The 22,246-nt window shown below is 41.4% G+C and overlaps 1 protein-coding gene across 4 annotated transcripts in view; it reads right to left on the minus strand.

Annotated features, from left to right (window-relative positions):
* Window positions 1-2,645: 2,645 nt before the first annotated feature.
* The window catches only part of MARK3 (MAP/microtubule affinity-regulating kinase 3), a 46,753-nt gene continuing 27,152 nt past the window's right edge, over window positions 2,646-22,246 (minus strand). Inside the window, exons 13-17 of one of the 4 annotated variants that reach the window (XM_010159462.1) lie at window positions 17,988-18,091; window positions 12,154-12,411; window positions 9,791-9,817; window positions 5,679-5,723; window positions 2,646-3,614 (exon numbers count right to left, since the gene is read on the minus strand). In XM_010159462.1, coding sequence (XP_010157764.1) covers window positions 3,269-3,614; window positions 5,679-5,723; window positions 9,791-9,817; window positions 12,154-12,411; window positions 17,988-18,091 — 780 coding nt within the window. In that variant the 3' untranslated portion in view covers window positions 2,646-3,268. Of the gene's footprint in view, window positions 3,615-5,678; window positions 5,724-9,790; window positions 9,818-12,153; window positions 12,412-13,136; window positions 13,302-17,987; window positions 18,092-22,246 lie in introns of all 4 variants that reach the window. The other 3 variants (XM_010159460.1, XM_010159463.1, XM_010159464.1) reach the window with 3 other exon arrangements.

Here is a 22,246-nt window from a genome sequence, read left to right on the forward strand (position 1 = left end):
ACTAGGACTCCTCCTGAACCTCTGACTTCAATTCTTTAACGTGAACACGTGGATATCAATTTCAGATTTATTTTTTTTAAGATCTAATTGATCTTGACAAGAAGTGCTGCAATTAAAATTTGGGTACAGTATCTCACTACAACATTACACTGAAATCTCACTACTATCTCACTACATTAAGCACCGGAACAGGTTGCCCAGAGAAGCTGTGGATGCCCCATCCCTGGAAGTGTTCAAGGCCAGGCTGAATGAGGCTTTGAGCAACCTGGTCTAGTGGAAGGTGTCCCTGCCCATGGCAGGGGGGTTGGAACTGGATGATCTTTAAGGTCCCTTCCAACCCAAACCATTCTATGATTCATGCTGAAATTTCACTGTAGTACAAGAGAAAAAGGTGAACCTTGCCTAAATGTGTGATAAAAACCTCTGAACCCACGAAGACTGACCAGATATTGTAGCTTGAACAAAAGTAGTATGCAAAACACTTAGGCCAGCAGGATGAGCTGTTTTAGCAATGCAAACCTTTAGTCACAAGCCCATCACTAACACCCCCCCACACCGTCTGGAACGCACGTTCCAGAACACTGGTCACGCCATGATGGAAAACCACTTCTGGGCTGCTGGCCACGCACCTGAGCTGGCCACTGCACCCTCACCACACGCTGACCTCCCATGGTTCTTAAAATCTGTCTCTTCAGGAGAGGGAAGACCAGCTGTAGTTGTGCAGAGTCGTATCAGCAGCACTGCTGATAAACCTACGCAGATGCCCACGGAATATGAACACGTAAAAAGCCTGTGTTGGGGAAGAAGGTCATCTTTGGCTTGGAGATCTGAAGCAAGCAGCTCTCCCTTCCAGGCAACTCCTACAGGCTGGAAGAGGAAGCGTGTAGCATTGTAAAGAAACAAGGGTATGTGCTTGCAACTTGGTAATTTCACAAGGCATTTGGGAAGGAAGCTGTTAAAAATCTGTTTCTAAGTAGTATTTTTTTTTTTAATACCTCAAATACAGATTTACTCTGAAAGAACCTTTTGAGAACACTTTAGGAAAAATACTTAAATACAAACTTTAAATATCCAAAGTACGATACCAGTGCACTTTTCAGAAACAATTACATACTTAGCAGGTAAAGTAGGAAGGGATTATTTCAGAAAACATTTAATATGAAACCTTTTGGAACTTCCACCGAATACAGATGTACATCATGTATCAGAACACTTTCTCAGTTCAGACAACGAGATGTGCTGCCAGGTGAAAAAAAAAAAACCTAAAGTACACTTGGAGGAGTACTTAAATCATCGGAAGTGAAAGGGTAGTTGACCATTCACCTGAGAAAGTACAATGACAGCCCTGAAATGCCTTATTGCTATTACAAAACGGAGTTTTCATGGAAAAAAACCATACCGAGCGGCACAGGCACGGGCAGAGCACTGGAAGCCAACTGAACTCTGGTAGCACCTGGAGTTCTCAAGCCATGGCGTCACACAATATACAGAGAATAAAATGCAATTTCAGGAATATTTACAACATTTAACAACTGTGATCAGCCTTTAAACTAGCAGAATCAATACCAATGCTTAGGGGGAGAGAGGGGGAGTCTGCTGCCTTCATAGACTACAGACCACAAGAACTAACCTGCAAAATATTAGGGATTTTCACCTCGGGTCAAATCTGAACTGTGTACTATGAGTAACTATTAGCTCACTGCAAATTTAAAATGCAAATTTAGTCCCTTTTTTTTTTCACATGTTAAGTACATGCTTAGGTGCTTCACTGAAACATAACCATAGAACATGAACACCAGAAGTCAAGTAGATAATGCAGGACATTATCTACAGAAGTCCTTGACGAAATAAACTGAGGATCAGTAGGAAAGAACACGTGAAGAAGCACCTTCTTTCTAGCTTGCAAGATCAAATCTGGCTCACCAGAGTGAGGGTTAAAAAGCGGGGACCATCCCAGAGTAGCTCTGCATCCTACGGAAAGCTAGCTGGCCATCAGAGTTCGTCACGGGCGCATTTCCACACTGCAGGGCAGAGGAGCAACAGCGGACTCCCTCCGCAGCGGAGACGCGACCGGCGCAAAGCCACCCACAGCAGTACCGCCGGAGCCAAGCGGAAGCGCGCTGGAAGAGAGCTGCAAGGAAAGTTCGAATTGCTACTGCATACGATTGGAGTTTAGCAAGGTGGACATTACAGAGGACATCAGCAGCCAATCTGATTCCCACTCTGGGGTTTCCACACCGCGCGTGTCCAGAAGGCAAAGGAAAGCAGCGCCACGCGTGTGGCAATACCTGGGAAGGGCACTGACTCGGACGCGGCGGCCTGCAGCGAGACACAGTCGTCGCCAGTTGAGTCCTTTTGTGCTCTGGATCAGTCTGACCTAGTCTAACGCGGAGACCTCGGTGCGAAGGGAGAAGTCACCAGGCAGCGCCAGGACGGCCTTACTCCGCAGCGCAACGGCGGGACCGCAGAAACGCGCTCTCTGCCGCGGGCAACGCCCATAAGCCACAAGGACGGAGATACAGTTGTAGTAGTTCAGCACAAGAACGGAACCGTTTACCCAAGTTTTAATGCACAAATCAACTACATCTTTAAAAATCTGATTCAGGCTTAAATAATAAATAGGTGGGCAAAATATAATGCAAGACTTACTCGGTAAAAGTGAATTTTTAATTATCTCATGAGATCTACTTAGAAAACAGGACTAATAATGTTCACAACCGTAAACCCAAACCCTTCACACACTTTAGTTTTTCTCTCCTTAACACAGCAGTGAACTGTAAACCTGCATTTACTGGTTATCGCTTCACTTATTTTAAATATTAAACTCAAGTGTTTCCTCCTTGGCCATTTCAATTTTTAGCACCAAAATCAGCCCAAAAAGAGGTACTGGTACAGCTCGATGTTGTAAATGAATTGTTTACATAGAATACTTTATATATTATACACACATACTATACATTCACACGTCCACACAAACGGGAAGCATATTTAAATGAATATATTCTGTGTTTCAATTTGTTTTCAAAGACTTAGAAGCAATGGAAATAAAGCAGAAGGGGTAGTATTTTACATAGTAGGCAACTTTAATGCTGTAGTGCACTTATAAAAAAGTCCAACTCTCCCTCCCAGCTCAGCAGCTTTTTTCTTTAATATCACTATTCAGAAGGATGCAGAAGTTATTGCCTAAATGTTATTCTATACATTTCCATCGGAATTCTCAAAAACACTTGAAATTGCTAACTAATTTACAACTTAACTATTTTTCTTGTTACAGCTTTAACTCATTGGCAATTTTGGAAGCAATGTTTTTAAAAGCTATGGATGTTCCCGATATCCGCTTAAAGCGAACTCCGTTCAGGGACAGTCTTGGCAGTTTACACACCTCCATCTCCCACTGTACAAGGTTTTCCGCATGCCCATCTCCGTGGACACAGAAAAGCAAGAAACGCTCTCTTTGTTCATAGTCACAATTATTGGCATCCAGGACCTTTCGTATTTCCCTCATCATGTCATTGGGATCCATGGAGCTGGTGGTTTTCATGCTCCAGGTGAAACGCAGCGACCGAGGCTTGGCTTCCTTGTTCTCGTCCTTCTGATCCACAGCTACGTTGCGGCTGAAAGACAGGAATTACTGAGTCAGCAGGGCCGGCTACCCCTCCCCACGGCTGGTGTTAGTGAAGCAGACCACACTCGACACGCGCTACTGGTTTTAGAGCAGCATCTAGAGGGTCTGGCCGCGAGCAATGCCCCGCTCTCCTCGCTCTGTACGCACACACAGTCAAGGGAAAGCGTTAGCTGTTGGGGCTGAAACGAAGGTATGGCACGACGGGAGACACAACTGGAAGTCACTGGAGTCAGGAGCATGAGGGAGATGACCTCGCGGGGGTAGAACTACATGCATCACCCACAGCTCGATTTTAAGGCAGGTCCCACTCAAACCCCTATTCTCGGGCCACGCAGACAGCGGAAACCAGCTCACGCTAGAAGTTTCTGGAACATTCAGATGTTGTGACAAAAGGGTGCTCTGCCCGGGTCATGGGGGTGCCAGGCGGTGGGAGGCACCCACTCACACGCGACAGGGATGCTGGGGGTTCCCCTGCACCTCCTGCCACGCAGCAGGTTGGAGACAGGCACCGGGAGGGCCCACAGTGTGCCGAGCAGATGCGAGCAGGTGGCAGGACCCCCCCGGTGACCTGCGGGGGGTCACCCACCCACTGCCCCAGGGCCAACCTGTGCCGCCCAGTTCCTGGCTGGCTTGGTTTCACTCTGCCCCCTCCTGCACTGGTGAGTTACTGGGGTTACCTTTTACTGGGAGGAAAGACTTCACCTGTAAGGGGGTCAGTAATGTGTTTAACACCAACGGCTGACACAGGGGAAGAGATGAAACCTGCCACTGCTGCAGGCTAGGCCGCCAAGCGCCTCTGAGGCCGAAATCCAGGGAAGAGCTGGCAGCCGCTATAAGCCACCCCATCAACATAGTCAGTAACGAGGACGATCCCGAGGGTTACTGTTACTGTCAGTTTCAAGAGATAAAGCACAAAATATTAATGCTGTCTTTTTTTTTTTTTTCCTTTTTTTTTTTTAAATAAGAGACTTTTCCTTTGGTAACGATAAAGACAAAAAGTGTTCCAGAAATTTCTAGTTTGCAATAATTCTTCTGCTTCAATTAATATCAGTGGTCACGCAGGTAAAGAATAAGGACCTCCAGGGGACACCAAAAAACAACTGATTTGCTTTATGAATATTTACACAATGTCAGCTGGACAAAAGACTTAAATATTTTTTCTGGAAATACCTAACCTAACTGCCCCCAAACCACGCAGTTTGGGTCTCACGCTGAACTTCCAACGTTCAGCTGAAGTCAAGCTGCTGTTTAAAATGTTGGCAGTGCATTCCTGGTTACACAACAATGCTTTCCTTCTACCACCATTAAGCAGGCAATTACAAAAAAGTTAAATAAAAAAGTGATAGCAAGGTCAGAGCTAAATAAATCTCTCTCTCAAAAGATAGCCTATTTCATAATTTTACATTCTATTAGAAAGACTTCCAGTAACTGCGAGAGTCGTAGGATTATGCCATCAAATCCAGCTACGTGATTTGCCAGATGTTACAAAATTTAGCAAGCAAATTAAAGAGTACTTTATTTTAACTCTAAGGTTTTAATTTAATAAGGCTGTAAGGGGTCAGTAGGAATGCCAACTCTTATTCGCTGCTCATTTTAGTTCTGAAAGCTTTTTCTACTTGAAAACAGTTGGCAGAACAGTTTGGTCATTTCTAGTATTTTTTGATATGCAGATTTTGGAAAGAGAGCATAACATGAAAAGTACTGTTTAACTATCTGATTTTGGAGATGTGAAATATCACCCTTTAGTGGTTATCCCACACGTTTGCAGCCTCACTGGAGACCACCTACCTGCACATCTACAAGACAACAGCAAATTGTAACGAAGAAAATGCAGAAAAACACACATGGGAAAAGGCAACAGGAAAGACGAGAGTTCAGAACCAAGTCAGTCAGTGCTTTAATAGCTGTTTTGCAGACAGAAATGCTTCTTCGTTTAGTTTCAAAGCCTTACACGAAACAAAAGCTGCTGCCTGAAGCCACTACACCACATAATCAAGGGGAGAAGGGTTCAAACTCACCTAAGTAACATTTTAAACAAAAATTTTACCCTCACCTTGAGCCCTCAAATCTCCCGTTCCTCTCATATTCAGTCGGGAGCCTCATTGAAAAGAACGCAGAAGCAGAAGGAAGTGGGAAAGAGAAGACAAATCTTACACTACAATATACAATATCTGAGTAGCGGCTAAAAGATACTGCAATCATACCAAAGCTGGGTTAAAACACAAAGCAACAAAGATGTAAAGAACTTCGTAGGTTAGGCCAAGTTCAAAATATTATGTATTGACATCCATTTGGTTTGACTATGAACTACAGTTTTTGAAAAGACCATAACTGATTCTTACAATATATTTTTATATATATATTAATACTGTAGAACTCACTGAATAGATTTGAGCTTCTAAAAGCTGAAAATGTTAAAGTTACAAATCGTACTGAAGTTATTGTATTTGTTTATTACGTACCTCCTAAAAGGTAAATAACTCCTGACTACTTTTAGGCTAATTGTATTTTAAAGTTTTAGCTGGTAATACAACATGTACTTGAAAAAATACTCTATTTACAGACAAGTCTGATCAGCCTGTGTGCCTGCACGTACATCAAGTCTGAGGTATTCGGTGTTTAAACAATACCAAATACCTTAAAGCAAAAGAACAAGACGCATATGCATTTTAGCGGAGATTTTGAGGCAAATCCAAGATTTATCAAGCTGTGCCAAGTCCATCCTATTAATTCCCACACTGATGCACCTTCTACATCAGAGCGAACTTAAGCTTTCTGTCTTCTTGCATCGGTTAAAGCTATGTTGCTGATCACCATTTTTTAAAAGGTTAACAATCACCCTCCTCTGCCTTCCCATTATTGCAGTAGCACAGTTCTACACCTCGGTGTTATTTCTGATTGCAGGGAAGGTGTCTTTATGAGGGCTCTTCTCAAGCCTGCTCTAATACATGGCTTCTCTGAACAACGTGAATTATTAAAGCAGCTTGGCTGACAGGTGCCTAGGGACAGGAATGCACGGCGGTGAAAGCTTGGTTCTTGATGCACAGCTGTATTTGCATCAGGGTGTGGGGGGTGGTACAAGGCTTCATTTCCTCGTCTGACTGGGCAAAGCAAGCGACAAATTTAAGACACTGCTCAATGGAAAACTGAGAGTACTTGAACTTTAAAGAGCCTACTGTGTTCCTACAAAGTGGAAGACGACAAGAGCTTTGTCAAGAGCTGCAAGTGTTTATGGATTTTTTTTTTTTAAAAAACTTGCCAGAGGTGGGAAAAAACAGGAGCATAACCAGTCTCCTCAGCAACCAATAGTCTTACTGTTGGTGGGATCTACCCAGAAAAGACTGGGAGGGAAAAAAATCCCTAATGATGCTCTCAGACCCTTTTTAGGTTAAAATTAAGCCAAACTGTCCAGTTTCTAAACCACTGTAGTCTAAATCTAAGAAAGGTCATTATTTACAAAATACCTGCCACTTGGAAATAATAACCACTTTTTCCATGGAAGCTTCTCAGAAAATCCTTACTTTGTTCAGTTTCTCAGTTCTGTTTCAGCGAGAACTGCACCCAGTGACATGCGCTCTTAAACGGGAGCCGTCTCCACGCTCTGGAGAACTGTGCGGTCTCTCCAGACGCTCCATCCTTCGTGAAAGACATGGTTATGGTCCAGTTCTACAGCCCAGCTCTGGCGCTTTGGGAACAGTCACTTACTGTATTGCCAGTATTGTTTCAGTGGGTCTGCAAGTCAGATGCAGCCCCTGAGGCCTCCTCACTGCTAATACAATATTCACTTCTGCTGGAACTGCAAATTGCTGGTTTATGTTCTGAATTTTCTGCTTTTGCTTGTGTTTTTACATCAATTTATTTTATGGACCAGGATGCTCCCTGGTCTGGAGAATGGAACCAATATATATGGAAGTTATGTTCTCATTTGTCATGCAATGCCTATACACCACCTCCTTTATGGTTCTGCTATATGGGTTGTGGAAGGCTTTCAAAAATAAGAATGTTTCCATACATGTGTCTTGAGTTATCCTGCATTTTCTGTTCTTTACATCTTTGTACACTCTGTGTTAAAAGGCCAAATAAACACAAAGAAAACTGTCTAAAAAAGATACGCAAAACCAGCAAGAAGTGCAAAATGCTAAAATAAGATCCGTTTATGGAAATGGAGGAAAGATGCTACAATAAAATCCAGAACATAGGAAGTGATTTTTGCTGTCAGGAAAAAAAAAATGTTAGAGTTCCACAATATGCAGACTGACTAGGACAGTGGATGGTACAAGAAAGATACCTGTATTTTATGTCTCTGTGCGCTGAGCACAATGTTAGAACTCAGTAGCTTAAAAAGGAGCGACTGATTCTCTGCTTTTGCTCAGCTCGCTAGCACACTGCTGCAGTAGTATATGCACATGTTACCGGGTTACGGTAGTTCTTTCAGTATCAGGGACAGGTTAGGTAAGATTCAGAGCATATAAAGGAGAAGAAATTGCCAAAACTCCCAGCACTTTCCGTTTAATTTTTGCACCTACATGCAGATCAGGTAGGCAAGGATGCCACGCACACTTAGAACTTAAAAAGCGCAGTCTGGTCCTCTGCAGGTGGTGCAAAACTTGGCAAATCTCTTTCCAAAAGACATTCATGGAAGCTGCAGCAGCTATCCACAAGATTCTTGGCCTCAAGTCAAAAGAAAATTTTTAGAAATTATTAAAAAATTAGCTTTTAAGTCTCAAATTTGGACAGTAATCTTCTAGTTTAAAACTACTCATATTGGCACTTTTCATCTTTCTTCAGAGCAGCAGAGTAACGACGCATGCAGTTGTGGAGGTTGCAGAGATCACAGCCCTCTGTTTCACGAGGAATGTGACCACAGGGAGATGAAAGCTCCCTCTAACGTGCACCCCACAGCTCACGATGCGCGCTGGGTTAACACTGCTCAGTTTCAAGCATGTAACGTGGTGGATGGTGTCTTTCCTTTGCTAACAGTTGGTGCACGCTCCTTTCCTCAAGTCAGCTCTGACGGTGCCAGCTGATCCAACCAACACCAGTTCTAAACACAGTCACGTTTGCAAGAGCCCAGATTATTATTACCACAGCGTGGCATCTACTCATTTAATCAGAGGAGTACCTCTAGACTCAGACTGCACATAACAGACCCAATTTAATCAGCAATTTACATATCTCAGGTCTCCCTAATCTGTGTATGTCCTTGAAACGGTCTGACGAACACTGAATTACAGTCACAGGCTTAGCCCTGCATTTTGAAATCTAGAACAGATGGCTGGTTTTTGGCCCGTCTCCCTGTTTCTGCTCAGTAGTTGGAAATTGAAAGTATCACCCTTGAAGAAGCTCCAAGATAGGATACAACCAAACAGAGCATTACAAAATTCTACTGGAACATTTATCTGGGGATCAAAATTATATAACCAACTTTCATGAGTCATCATGGATTAACAAGATCTCTAGTGGCTTAATTCATTCCCAAACTGCAAAACTAAATTCAATCTTTTGGGCCTGAAATGTGAATAAGCCTTCTGAGCTTTTCCCTTTAGCAAATAAATTTGCAATGATGTTACACTTCTTGTTTAGAACTGAAGCGTTCTGTTGGCGCTCCAGCTGCAGTTCACTTCAGCAAATGCACCCCATTTCAAAATAAATACACAGCCATTGCATCTTCCTTCAGTCTTCCATAGAAAACTGTTAGATTCACGACCGTGGTGTTTGCTTTCTGTTCTACCAACACCAGACAATACTTCAACACAGACTTTTTTCCATAAAATGTAATAAAACGAAGAGAGAAAGTTAGCATCACTTACCTTTACATGTTTGTAACCTTATATTTTGTTTATACTGTCATCATTGTTATCAAACACCTCATTCTTCAAACATAAGCATGCTAAGTGTATTAGTACAAAGAACAGAATTACTTTGGTACTACCAACTCTATCAAAGAAAGAAGAATTCACAAGGCATGCTTAGCATCTTGTTACACAGGTGCCACAGATTCTGAAGTATCATCATGAGTTAATGGATTTATTCTATGCTCTCCTCTGAAGAAAGAAAGAATTTAGTTCTCAGCAGAAAGTTTAGTTTTCAGAAAACCAAGGCTAGAAAGCCAAATCTGTTGTTAATTGCAGGAGCCACTTTTTTTTAAATATAAATAAATCCTACCTTTTGATAAACCTGAATGACATGTTTCTAAAAGAAATTAAGCCAAAATAATAATTAACAAAAAAAGTTTTGTACAAAATAAATTGAAAAAGCCATTTAGAGCGAAACATGCAAAAAAAAATATCTCATTTAAAACGCACAATGAAATTACACTTCAATACATTCTGAGATTAGGCAGATGATTTGGGATCTGAAGAGTCAAACCCCTAGCACTGCTACTTCCAACCTTAAGTTTTCTGGGAAATATGCCACCAGAATTTATTAGGAATTAAAATATGTCCTGGTGTCGTAAGACTTTGAAACTCATAATCTGCAAGGTCATATGAAAATATGGTTTGATTTTCTTAATGTATTTCAAATAGCAGGTCAAAATCAGTAATTCTACTGTAATTAGATCTGGAGTACCTTCAGAGTTAGGTTTTCCCTTCCTTCATAGCATCAGGTCAGCCATGTTGTGCCAAAAACTGCCTTAAATATTTTAGTGGCAGAAGCTTAACATTTGCCTACACTAGAACGTAAGTAGTTAATAATCAAAAAGACCCTCACACCCCACCCTCCCCCGAGAATTCTAGAATAAATTAACAGGTTTTACAGGTTCTTTATTTAAAGAGAAGAAGCAAACCCACATCCTTTGATGGGACTATCCACCTCTGCAGCAGCTTATACAGCACCTCATCTAACAAGAGCCCCAACCGTAAGAGGTCCTCCGACCGTAAACTGAACCATCTGTAGCAGTGCTGTTGTGTTACAACTGCACGTTATTCAACCAAGTCCAGATGGAACTGAAACCACCGTCAAGAGTTGCGGGGAAAGACTTCAAGAAAACCACACTGCCCTGCAGAAGTTGAGACTCGGAGGTAATGACAGAAGTTTGAACGCTGCCCAGAGAACTGAGTGACACACGGTGACAAAGAGCAGGTTCCAGCAGCACAAGTGAGAAGCTCGCATGTTCACAGTTTGAGCGTCCGCACCGGGAACGTTGGATGGAAAATTAAGGAAGGATATGACAAACAAAAGTACATAAAGAAAGATGTGCCAAAAGAATGTGTTTGATTAAGACTTCACTTGACACAAAGCAGATGATTAAATTATTTAAAAAAAAAAAATTAATCTTTTATCTCTCTGTCAGAAAAAGAAGAGGGGGGAGGGGGGAAATTTCATACAGCAAATATTTCCCGGGGAAGTGTTAGCTGGCATAAAGTTGAGCAGGGTAAAACATCCACCAAAGGCTGCCACATTTTCATTTTTCACAGAAACAGCTTCTACATTTTTAAATGAAATTACTCTCCAAATTGAAATCAGGCAGTTGTGAAAAACCTGGAGTTTGGCTTAGATTTATTTTGTAGGAATGGGAGACTATGAAGAGGATGCTGAGAAGGCGGCATGTATAGTGACAGAACAGACAGGAAGGAAATGGCTTGGTGCTGATCGGATATAAGCCTCAAAAAAATCAGGCCAAGATCAGGATGATGTATTCCAAAAAATGTCACGTAACCAGGGTACAAAAGTATGGAGATTATCTTAAGGCAAAGATAAACAGAGCCTCACTTCTGCAAACAGAAGCTGTGGATATCAGTGGTCTGAAATAGGAGGTATGTGAACCGACAGGTTTTAAATATAGAAAGAAAGTAGGTGTTTTTCAGTTTTAGGGCTTGTAGTAACTAATTTAAATCATACATGGATTTGAAACTAGAAGTCCAATTAGAATAAAAACTGTTAGTGCAGGAACACCACCTGCTTAAGCTAGCCTTTGGCTAGGCCAACACACCTTCACCCCAAACCCACAAACTGAAGGCCAAAACAGGAGTAACTGATACCACAGTACTGCCATTATTTTAAGATGACCTACGCTAGCACTACTGCCAGAAGAAGCTTTTGTTTCCTGCCCCTACCCTTTCACCTGGGACATTTTTATTTGCATGTTGTCAGCAAGATTGTTCTGGAAATAGTAAAGTGACTGTGAAACACAACCTGAGCTTCTAACGCTACACTGAATATCCAGACTGGGATCCTAGTTCGTGCCATCTACTGACAGACCATGCAGACAGAGTGAGCAGCTTTTGAACTCAGCTGAAGTGCTCTGGCTCTGCAGCACCTGTACCTCAGACATGAAGTGCACAGAACAAACAGCAGAGACCAAGCTGTCTCACTTTTCAGCCCATTTATTCAACTGCTAAAAACAAATGGCTTCTGTAACTAAGAAGAACTACGAAAAAATCATTAAGCCGGTGCATTTTAAGTTGCAGGAACAGCTATGCCATTAATGAGAGAATGTGGACACAGCCACCTAAGCAATGGACTACTAAGGCATGACTACTATCCGATAAAAAGGAAATGCTGCATTACTGTTTCAAGAGGCTTACCTTCTGGTTAGTTTTGAAGTTAGTTTACTAAACAGATTAGTGGAACCCCTGGTTCGAGTCTGTGAGAGCGGCGTTGCTTCGTGGGACAGACTGGGGGAGGCTGGCGGTCCGTTGTAGGTAGCAGTACGTCGCTCTCTGAGCTGTCCGTGGAAAGTGCTCCGACTAGCCGTTCCTCTGGGGAAACGAATACGATCAGGTGTGGTTGCACTGCTAATGCTGTGAGTTGAAGCAACAGGAGTTCTTTGATCGGGAATAGTGCTAGAGCAGAAAACAAAAAACAATGCTAGAACTTCTTTACGAAGCACTACGGTTCTGCAGGAAACACAAAACACTACGTTCTACAGTAAAGCATAAGCAGGCACTTTTATACAGGCCAGGGTTGGAAATATCAACATTATTACAGCACTGTATGGAATCAAAACTCGTAAGAAGTTAGGATTAAAAGGCTGCCGAAACAGAAACCTACACAGACAGAAAAATGCAACAGGAGTATCCTGGAAAAGACCAGATAAACTAGGCATACAATGTTTCACTGAGAAGACTGATAAAGGAACAGGTAAGTAAAGTTTCCTCCCAGGAAAGAGAAGCAATGGGTAACTTTAGTGTCTCTCCCTCCACATTCTATATATACATCTTTGAAAATCTTGCTAATTTGAAAATATCCTACACAAAATTATCTACAGGCGAACCGCTCCAAGCAGTGAAATCCTTCAGGCTACACAGTTAAAGTCTCCCAAAAACTTTGACAATAGGGAATGTCCAATGCCCCTAACACTAGGAAAAGATTCAGGTTCACTACTGCAGGATTATGTCACAGACAGCCTGACACACCACAAGACAAATGTAAACAAGACTAAAAAAAAATGAGGAAACACACATCTTGTGGGCAATATGTACTAGAACAATCTAGGACTAAAATTCCACAGCACAAAGTTAAGAAGCAGTGGGTATAAGTTAGTTTCACAATGATTTCAGGTTCTTACATAGGCCTGAAGTTATCTGCGCCATTGTCTATTGGAGGCAACATCATCTTCGTGTGCACAGAGGCTGACATGGACATCGACTTCTGATGTCGCAGCCGAACACTGGAGAAGGATGTAGTACAAACTGAAGCAGGGCTAGCTGCGTAAGCGAACATTTCTGTCAGGCTGTGAGGGGGTTTGGGTTCAGGCAGAGGCAGAAAGAAGAGCATGATGGACCAACAACAAACTACTGCATAGAAAAAAAGCAAACTTTTCCTTCTGTTAACTGATTTATCAAAGAACACGAACTCTAACAGCCCTTCTATGTAAACAGCAGTTACTACCCTATGTTCCCCTTAAAACGCATCCTTACTATAGCACTTGACATCTACGAAGTGATCATTCTCTTACCATGAGCATTAGTTTGCAGTGAGACCCTCCTTGACGTTCCAGAACCCAAATAACTCGGGTTTCTGGGCCAAAGCACTAGTATAAAGCACTGATTTACTTGTATTGGTCTTAACATTAAAAGAATACATTAAAACACATCAACTGCACTTTCCAAAAGACTGATGATCGCTCCGTTACTGCGGCGAAACACTTTGTTTTCAGAATGTATCCGTGTTCAAAGAAACCACTGGAAGTTGGGCAAGCTGTCAAATCTTGATCTACATCTGGTAACTGAGGGACTTCACAGGCACAATCGAAAACAGCAACATCATGATCTTTAACAAGCCCAGAGAGGCCCAAACAAGAAGGCTACTATTAATCAACCTGTACATGCGGGAGGCAATGAATAACGCTTGGTGTTCTCTGAAGGAAGAGGTACGACTGCTGAAGAGCATCTCTCGTTGCTTGGCCACAAACCTTAAATTCTCCAAGTTACCGTTCAGCCTTTGAAGGAAAGCATATAGTGCTGTCTTAGCAGAATGGCTGGTAAGCTGCCAGCTGTGGAGTATGTTAAACTAGGAGCATGAAATCTTTTTCTTTCTTTGGGCCAAAATGCTCTTTGCAGCCTCTACGTTATCTAGTAATGATGAGTACGGAAGAAAACTGAGAGGCCACAACATGAACTGGGCCTCTCAGGCTACACCACCATTGCCACTCACCTTAAGTTTGCTTTAAAAGGCAATTGTAATTCAGAAATATTGTTCAAGGTTAAGAAATCAGTAATTGTCTGTGAGTCTCATGACACTGCGTGTTCTCTTCCAAGTTACTTCACAGCTACACATACTGAAATTCAAGCCCTGTTATCTCACTCTTATGCCAGACTTTGGAGAGTGCTAGTCCAGCCACAAGTAGCAGGTGACCCACTTCTCAGACTTAGCTCCCAAAGCACTACTAGCAAACACCTCACAGCTCAGACATCAGAACTGCCAGCTAAAACGGTTAGCAAAACCTACTTCTCCTGGTTTAACTCTTCAGAAACTAGAAAAATTCCTCTGAGCCATGCGTGCATCTCTCTGCAATGCTGAACCCAGGAGGATGCCAACTACAAACACTACTGCAACGAAGCCCAGCTTATATATCACCCCAGGGTATTAGGAAATTGTAAGGAAATGAACGTTCTTCTCAAAAGCAATATGCTGAAGTCAAGTAATCCTCAAATAATTGGTCACTAGCCTCTCCACTACTTCCAGGTCCTTTCCTCTCAATTTGTTGCAAAAGATAAAGGAGAAAGAATCTAGTTTTACAACACATTAGCCCCCAGTTTTAGTCACCTGCCTCCAAAGATGTGACAGCTAAAGGTATCAATAAGGTACCAGAGCACATATTAAAACATTTACGTCTCTTCCTCTGAAGCTTTGCTAGAAATCAGCTTCCTTGGATTACCAGCCTGGGAACGTAGAAACAGCGAGCTAACATTCACCAATTAGTGCCAAGGCTTATTAAAAATCTGATGCTGTTGTAAATCATTTTGTTTCACAAATGGTTTAAAGCAATTGCCTATCATTATGAAGAGTGTTTCATGAGTCCCCAAGTGCGTTAATTAATGCTCGGGCTTTGGAGGACAGCCAACAGAGCCATCTCCAGCAGAATGCTTGTGTCAGCCATGCAACGTGTTAAAGCGTGAGACTTCAAACCCCTCTGCTTCTACCACTCTGGCATGAGGTCTTCAAGATGCCTTTCTCCAACATCCAGTCCACTAACTGACTATGGATTCGTCAAAGTTTCCCTACCTTCAAAAAAGTGCCTTCTCGGAGTTCAGTGTGCGAGATAAAACCACAACATTTTAACACCTTCTCTACAGAAAGAATAGAGACTTTAAGTGTTGTTTAAATGTAAATCATGCCTTTTAAGGCAAGTCTCCCACATTTTTACTGGGCCACAGTCAGTATCTGACCGGGTATGGAAAATGTAATTCCAACCTGTAATAAATAACTTAGAGTAATTACTCCTGCCTTTAACATTTGCCACCAACAGACATTTCAAAAGCACAGAAAGCATTTTTAACAAAACCTTGGATTTATGCAAAGTCCAGGTTCTACTTCAGATCTTGCTTCACAGAAACTGCAAGTTTCTAAAGTTACCTTCTGCCATGGTGAGAGTACAGTAACATTAGCGATACCACAGAAACACCTGCAGGAAGCAGCATTCATTCTGAAGAGCCAGTCCCACTCATAGCCATGCTGACTGAGCCTGCATTAAAGGTCCCTGCACGTCATGGCATCGGGTCAAGCCTTTGCCCAGTTACAGCAACTAAACACATTTGGACGTAAATTCTAAATACTGTGCCAAATCACAGCACTTCTGAACGCTGCCAAAACGAACGTGCAGTTTAGTGTTGAGACATTTCAGACAATGAGAAGTCTCCGACTGTAAAGAACCTAGCAATGCATTTTTGTTACCTTTTCTCATTCTAACTCTCTATAAAGAGTAACAAAAGTAGTAATCAAAAATATGCAATAAAAGCTATAAAGATTGTGCCCTCCTCCAGCAGTGAAAATATAAATGTTTAGACATTTCAAATAACCCAAATAGGGCTACAGTTTGCAGGATAAGCAAATTATGTTTGGATACTGTATCAACAATAAAAGGTACATAAGAATAACCAACCGTGGATGTAAAACAGAATTAATAGTTGTCAAGTACTACTCAGTGTTAACTTTGAGCTGAATTCCCGTACGTGACAAACGAGAAAAACAGCAGTTTGCTGAGAAACTCAAAGTTGGGGAAAAAAATAACTTCAAAAGACAGCCCCTTAGGAGTGTGAAGTTACTCCTGTATTAGGGGGACATCGGAATCTCAAGCATTCCTAGTGAGCAGTATCTAATAACTTTTAAAAACGTAATAAAGAAATTGTAGACAAGATATTGCAAAGATATTAGTTTAAAGATGAACAAAAATGTTATTAAACCAAGAAATCAAGTAATCAAATCTGATGAAAACTATTTTGGACAGAAGGATTCATTTTTCAAAGAGAGTTTGGAAAGAAAAAAAGGGCTATTAACATATCAAATCAAAGAATGAACGGTGAGCTTTAATTTAAAACAAACTTGGTAACATTAACAGGGACCAACCAATGAAGGCTGAGACAGACACACTAAGAAACAGTACCAAATAGCTGTGCTGTACTTCACAAGACAGTTGACTGCAGGCCCAGCTGGCCAGCTAGACTTTTGGCAATCTTCAAACTTATACTTGACTTTTTCCTTAATCCCTTTCAGTTTGCGGAAAGCTAGGAGGAAGAGACAGGGTCAAAATCACGTTCTTTATCCCTAAGCTCCAAGAGTCAAACAAGGGACAGACAAGACTTCCCATTCAACATCATAACTTTGCCCCTCTTCTTTATGAACTGCCAAAAGGAAGGGGAAAAATTCTGTGCAAAAAGTGGCAGATCTTTCACCAACCTCAACATGAGCTGGAAGAAAAGTCTTTTCTTCCCATCCTTTACAATAGATCATAAAATTGGGAAGGGGTGGAGAAAACCAGGCAGAGTAGGAGAGAGGTACACATTCCTCCAAGCCTAAGGATTTATTACGTACTAGCTATCTGGGTGCTCTCCTGGCAACAGTCAACTACTTCACTGTTACCGGCTTTAGAGACCAGTAAAATTCTGTGAAGAACAGTTGGTTGGAACTTAAAACCCCTCAGCCAGCCAGGAAATTTGATGGTATTCTTCACAGTTGTTACTCTACACCTAATGTCTACGTTCACTATTACATTTATGCTCTACAGCTCCCCTCAGTCTTTGGTACACAGGGAAGGATGGCACTAGACGTGGGGATAGTGCTAACATGTGAACTGGTTAACTCCAACTCCATTGCATGCTCCAGTCAGGGTTTCATTCAGGTAAGAGGTAACCTGTTATTTCTCTGTTTTCACACAGAATATAGAGATATCAGCACTTCCTTTCTCAAGATGCATTCTGTAAATACTAGGAAGCAATTAAGGCTACAAAAATATCAGTAAGGAACGTTATTAGTCTAAGACAATGGCCTATCACTGTTTCGTCTTTGCTCAGAAAAAAATTACCTTCTCCCTGAGACTCTGTAAAAAAATGTTATTCCACGTAATCCCAACAAAGCACAGCTTAGAGCGAGATGTAAAAAGAGAACGGCCCAAGACAGATGGACTTTGCAGTTTGACACTAAACAAGCCTCTTCTGCAAGCTTATGTTGTCTGGTCACAGGAGTTAACTGATTTAAGATGAAGGCAGTACAAATAGGGCATGCATTTAACCAGAAATATCTGGTAATACCTGTACAGGAAAAACACCCCAACATACTTACAGGTGCTCCATAACCAAGATCTGTACTCACCTTTCATTCAGCATTACAGTAGCTTATTACCAGTTTTTAAATTAGGCATTACAATTATTTGGAAATGTGAAGACAAGGGACATACACCATAGGAAGACATTTCATATACCTGTTCTCCTTGCCATTTTGTATCACTGAATGCCTATCAGCAGTGGTTCTTTCACTACAAACATATGTGTTGCGCCGTGTCATTGCTCCGGGGGCAGTATTATTCTACAATTAAAAAACATAGGCTTGTTATTCCTCCCACAAAAGGCTTTTCTGGGGTTACGTCTACATACAACTGAAGGCTGGTTTACTTCATGCTAGTTCTACACAGTTATAAAACTTATAATAATTAAATAAGTTAAGATACAAACACCTTCCAGTATTTTTAAGGAATAATGCAATCAGAAAAAAATAATTCTAACAAGTTTTCATGTCATATGTCATGTTGATGGTTCAAAATTAACAGCACGTAAAAGTTTTTAATTACCAATATTCTGAATTACAAATTCTCAGCATGTACAGCATTCATCTACATCTGGATAGCCTATGTCTCTATAGCCTATTTTCAAAATACTTTACCACTTGTAGATTGTAGAATTTTCCTTTAAGTTAAAATCATACCCTTGAACAAGATAGGGGAAGCAAAGACTTAAGAAACAAATGTGGTAAAATTCAGTGGGAAGATAAACACAGACTTTTATATAGTAAAGTACTACAAAACACTAGACAAGTTTTGAAAACAGGAAAGAGCAAGTCACATTAAAGAGACAAATTGCAGAGAATTTGAATGTTTAAAAAAAAATATTAAATACAAGCATAATACATTGAGGACAAAAGAACCAGGGGAACTTAAACTACAGACCTTACTTTAGGGGGGAGAAAAGAAATAGAATTACTTTGCCTCTGTCTTTACAGAGAAAGAGGGTGGAGATATGCCCAAGTTGGCGGTCAATTTTCCAGGAACGAGTGAGAAGCTAGGTAATTCACAGATAACAGAATTATAAAAAGTTAGATGCAATTAATGTAGGAAAAAGCATGGTGGTCCAGATAAACATGCACCCCCAGGTTGTAGAGGAAGTAAAAGCCAGCAAGCCTTATATTTTTTCTCCCCACCCCAAGAACATAACACAGGAAACTGCACATGGTTGGAAACTGGAAAAAACTTTTTAAAGTTTTCTTTAAAGAAAAGGATCACGGGGCAAAGCAGGAAGCAAAATAGGCTATTAACTTCAAACATCACTGCTGGGGAAAGTCTTGGAGGAGGCTAGCTTAAGGGAAAGACTGGTCAGCACCTGGATAAGCACATGTTGAGTAAGGATGGCCACTAAGAATCAGGCAGGGGACTTCATGCCAAACTAACCTTTTGGAGTTCTTTGAAGAATTACTGCTATGATAGACAAGGGTAAATTCAGCGGATTTTAAAAAATAGCATTAAGAAAAGGTTTCACATAAATGGTCACAGCAGAGAATCATGGGAAGAAGGATTAAAGAAAAAAGGAAGAACTAGTTCAAGCACAAAAGGAGAGTAGCCAAACCTTTTTTGTCTCCAAACCTGAAATAAAACTGTTACAGTGGAGTATTCTCAATAACCAGCAAAAGCTCCTACAGCACCTTAAGGCAACGTATCTCCTATATAGGGAGTCTCAAGGAACACAATCCCTGAGCTGCAGGTTTAACAGTGAAGCCATCCTGCCTGTTTAAAAGGCTGACCTTTATACATCTTTATGGGAGCATACAAATAAAAATTAAAAAGTGAACTGCGCAACCCCCTGGTGTTAAAAAGTACGAAGAGTATCAAGAGTATTTTAGATTAGCAGAACTATTAATTAAATCATAAGATGTATGTAGCTGTCTCAAGGGTTCTCAAGTACTCTTCACTGGGTATTCCTTATGGATAGGCATGAGCCAAGCATCAGCCAAGTCCTCCCGGCCCTTTGCTTGTAGACACTGCTTGGCTTCAAATCTATTTATTTGACAAAACAAGCTCGTGGCTTCTTCTAATTTCCTCTGACATTTGTCCGTGTGCAAACTCCCTTCTCTTTACTGAACTTGCTGGCAACAAAAGCTGTGCAGCTAAAGTGAAGTTTGGCTTATACGCTCTTGAGGGGTCACGCTGTGCAAGACACTTTGTGGAGCCCTCGCAAACCAACGGTACACTGAAGTACTGTGTGTTAATATCTGCACATCATTTCGTTCTTCCACGTATTAGAGTGAAGCACCTAGAATATCTGACTTTTTCTGGAGGGAAATATGCACAGTAATGGGTGGCTTCCTTCTTTCCACCTGCCTCTTAGAATATTGAGTATTTGCTTCGCTTGAGAAGACATCACGTAACAATAAAACACACTGTGATGCTGCACATTTAGAAAGACAAGACAGCAATCTGTGCTGGATCAACCTTGAAAGACTATGCATTTTCAGCTTTGGGAGCAGACAAGTTTTGATATTCGTATCTGAAATCTGAGGACTCTGAAGATGCACTCTCCCAGCTCTTTCTGGAACTCAAAGACAGAAGGATCAGTACACATTTTTTTCTGTCCTCATCAGATTTCAGAGGTCACGAGAGGAGATTTAAGCGTTTCAAGCTTTCAAATTTCAGTTTTGGCAAGAATTCAGTCTCAGCATTGGGGCCTTTATACTTTTTAGCGTATGACTTTTCAGGATTCATCAGTAAAGTTCTTCAACTACAAGATTTTGTTCAGCCAGTCTACAGACTATTAATCTCTGAACATGACTAAATTGCCCAGATCCACAGCACGGAAAGCCTGAAACTGGTGTCAACAGCACCACACTCCCTGATGCAATGACAACCCCCAGGGTCAGGGTTAGCTGAGTAAGTTCATCCTTGCAGCAGTGTCTGCTACCTTTGCAGGAGGTGTTGACACCGCAAGAACACATGTTGAGACTTCTGAGCATATGCACGCGGTCCGGTGATAGCACAAAGGACAAATCTGTGTTAGAGTCCTCTTTTTCTAGAGGGACTTGGGCCCACTGCTTAGGCAGGCTACTTTCACATCAAGAGACACCAAGGCAAGGACTGATGAAAAGCTTTCAAAGAATCAGCTTCTGACTTACAACGAGCCAGTCCACCTACTTAAGAGCACTAGTACGTTTTTTGGTCCTAAATGACCTTCCAAACATACCATCTAGTCTCCTTTTCCAGTTTTCTTAAAGCTAAACTAAGGGCTCTGGGGCAGCCTTGTTACGTGGACTAAGGAAAAATACAAAGCTGTAAGAAACAAGTTGTTCTTCAAACAAGGAGTTAGCAGTTGCTAACTGTGCAAGCTCTGTAGCAGGTTTTTGTTATTAATTTGGTATTTGGTATAATGAACCTGAAGGGTTTTGATGTACACTTGTTTGGCTTGCAGAACTCTCTAGTTTGCAAGAGTTTAAACACTCAAATTCAGAAGTACAGCTTGGAGCCCCCTGCTCCAAGCCCAGACTTAGCTATCTGCTCTACAAGCACAGCTCTTATCCTTAAGTGCATGCTTAGAAGCTTTGTAATTTAGTAAGAGCAGCAAACAACCGGCTAAGGGTCTCTCCGGCGAGGGCCAGTTCTACTACTTTTGCTGTGTCTGCCAAAGTAGTAACAGGTATTAAGCAGTATTTTTCCTGTCTCTTCAGTGACTTCCTCATCATATTGCTGATTTTAGGACTGAGCACTTAAGTGAGAATACAAACTCTATCCACTTCAAACTTCAGGACAATATGGAACTATAACATCCTTTTTTCTTTCTAGATGCATGCCAATAATGTAAGAAATAAAATTCCCTAATGAGTTCTAAGAACTGTGTAGAAAGTCAGTGCTTCCCTCCATATTCCTAACAGCCAGAAAGCAAAAGACTAATCTCTAGCAGGTAAAGAAGGAGGAAAAAAAAGAGTTTGCATGGTCTGACATGAAGAGCATACAGTTTTAAACGCTAATTCCTTGAGTGACATAAGTCTGATTCCATGTTCATCGCCTTGTACCACTGCTTGCAAAGGATCAGTTGCACACCGAACCAGAAGAGAGACATATCCTACAGTTATGAGCTGAAATTTCATTTCAGCTACAGTGGTATAAAATTTGAAATCAGACTACCGAAATAAATCCCCAGATTTGGGAGTGGCATAGCACAGCAGTTCAAAATACTGACGATACTAAATGTAAAATGTGTTGCAACTGTGACGCAAAGCTCCTGAATAAGGCACCACACAGTACTGGGTGAAGTCCGACGTAGGACAGAACTGATTTGATTATCCTGCCATTCTGAGTAGCTAAAAACCGTCACGTAAGAAGAAACAAAATCTGAATGGTTTCTGGGCTGATCAAAAACCAAGAAGGGAATGAAAAAGGGTGCCCCAGAATCATGAGCTCTTGTTCCCATTTATCAGTAACAG

The sequence above is a fragment of the Eurypyga helias genome, unplaced genomic scaffold (assembly GCF_000690775.1).
Source record: "Eurypyga helias isolate BGI_N326 unplaced genomic scaffold, ASM69077v1 scaffold32469, whole genome shotgun sequence".
Taxonomy (NCBI): Eukaryota; Metazoa; Chordata; class Aves; order Eurypygiformes; family Eurypygidae; genus Eurypyga; species Eurypyga helias.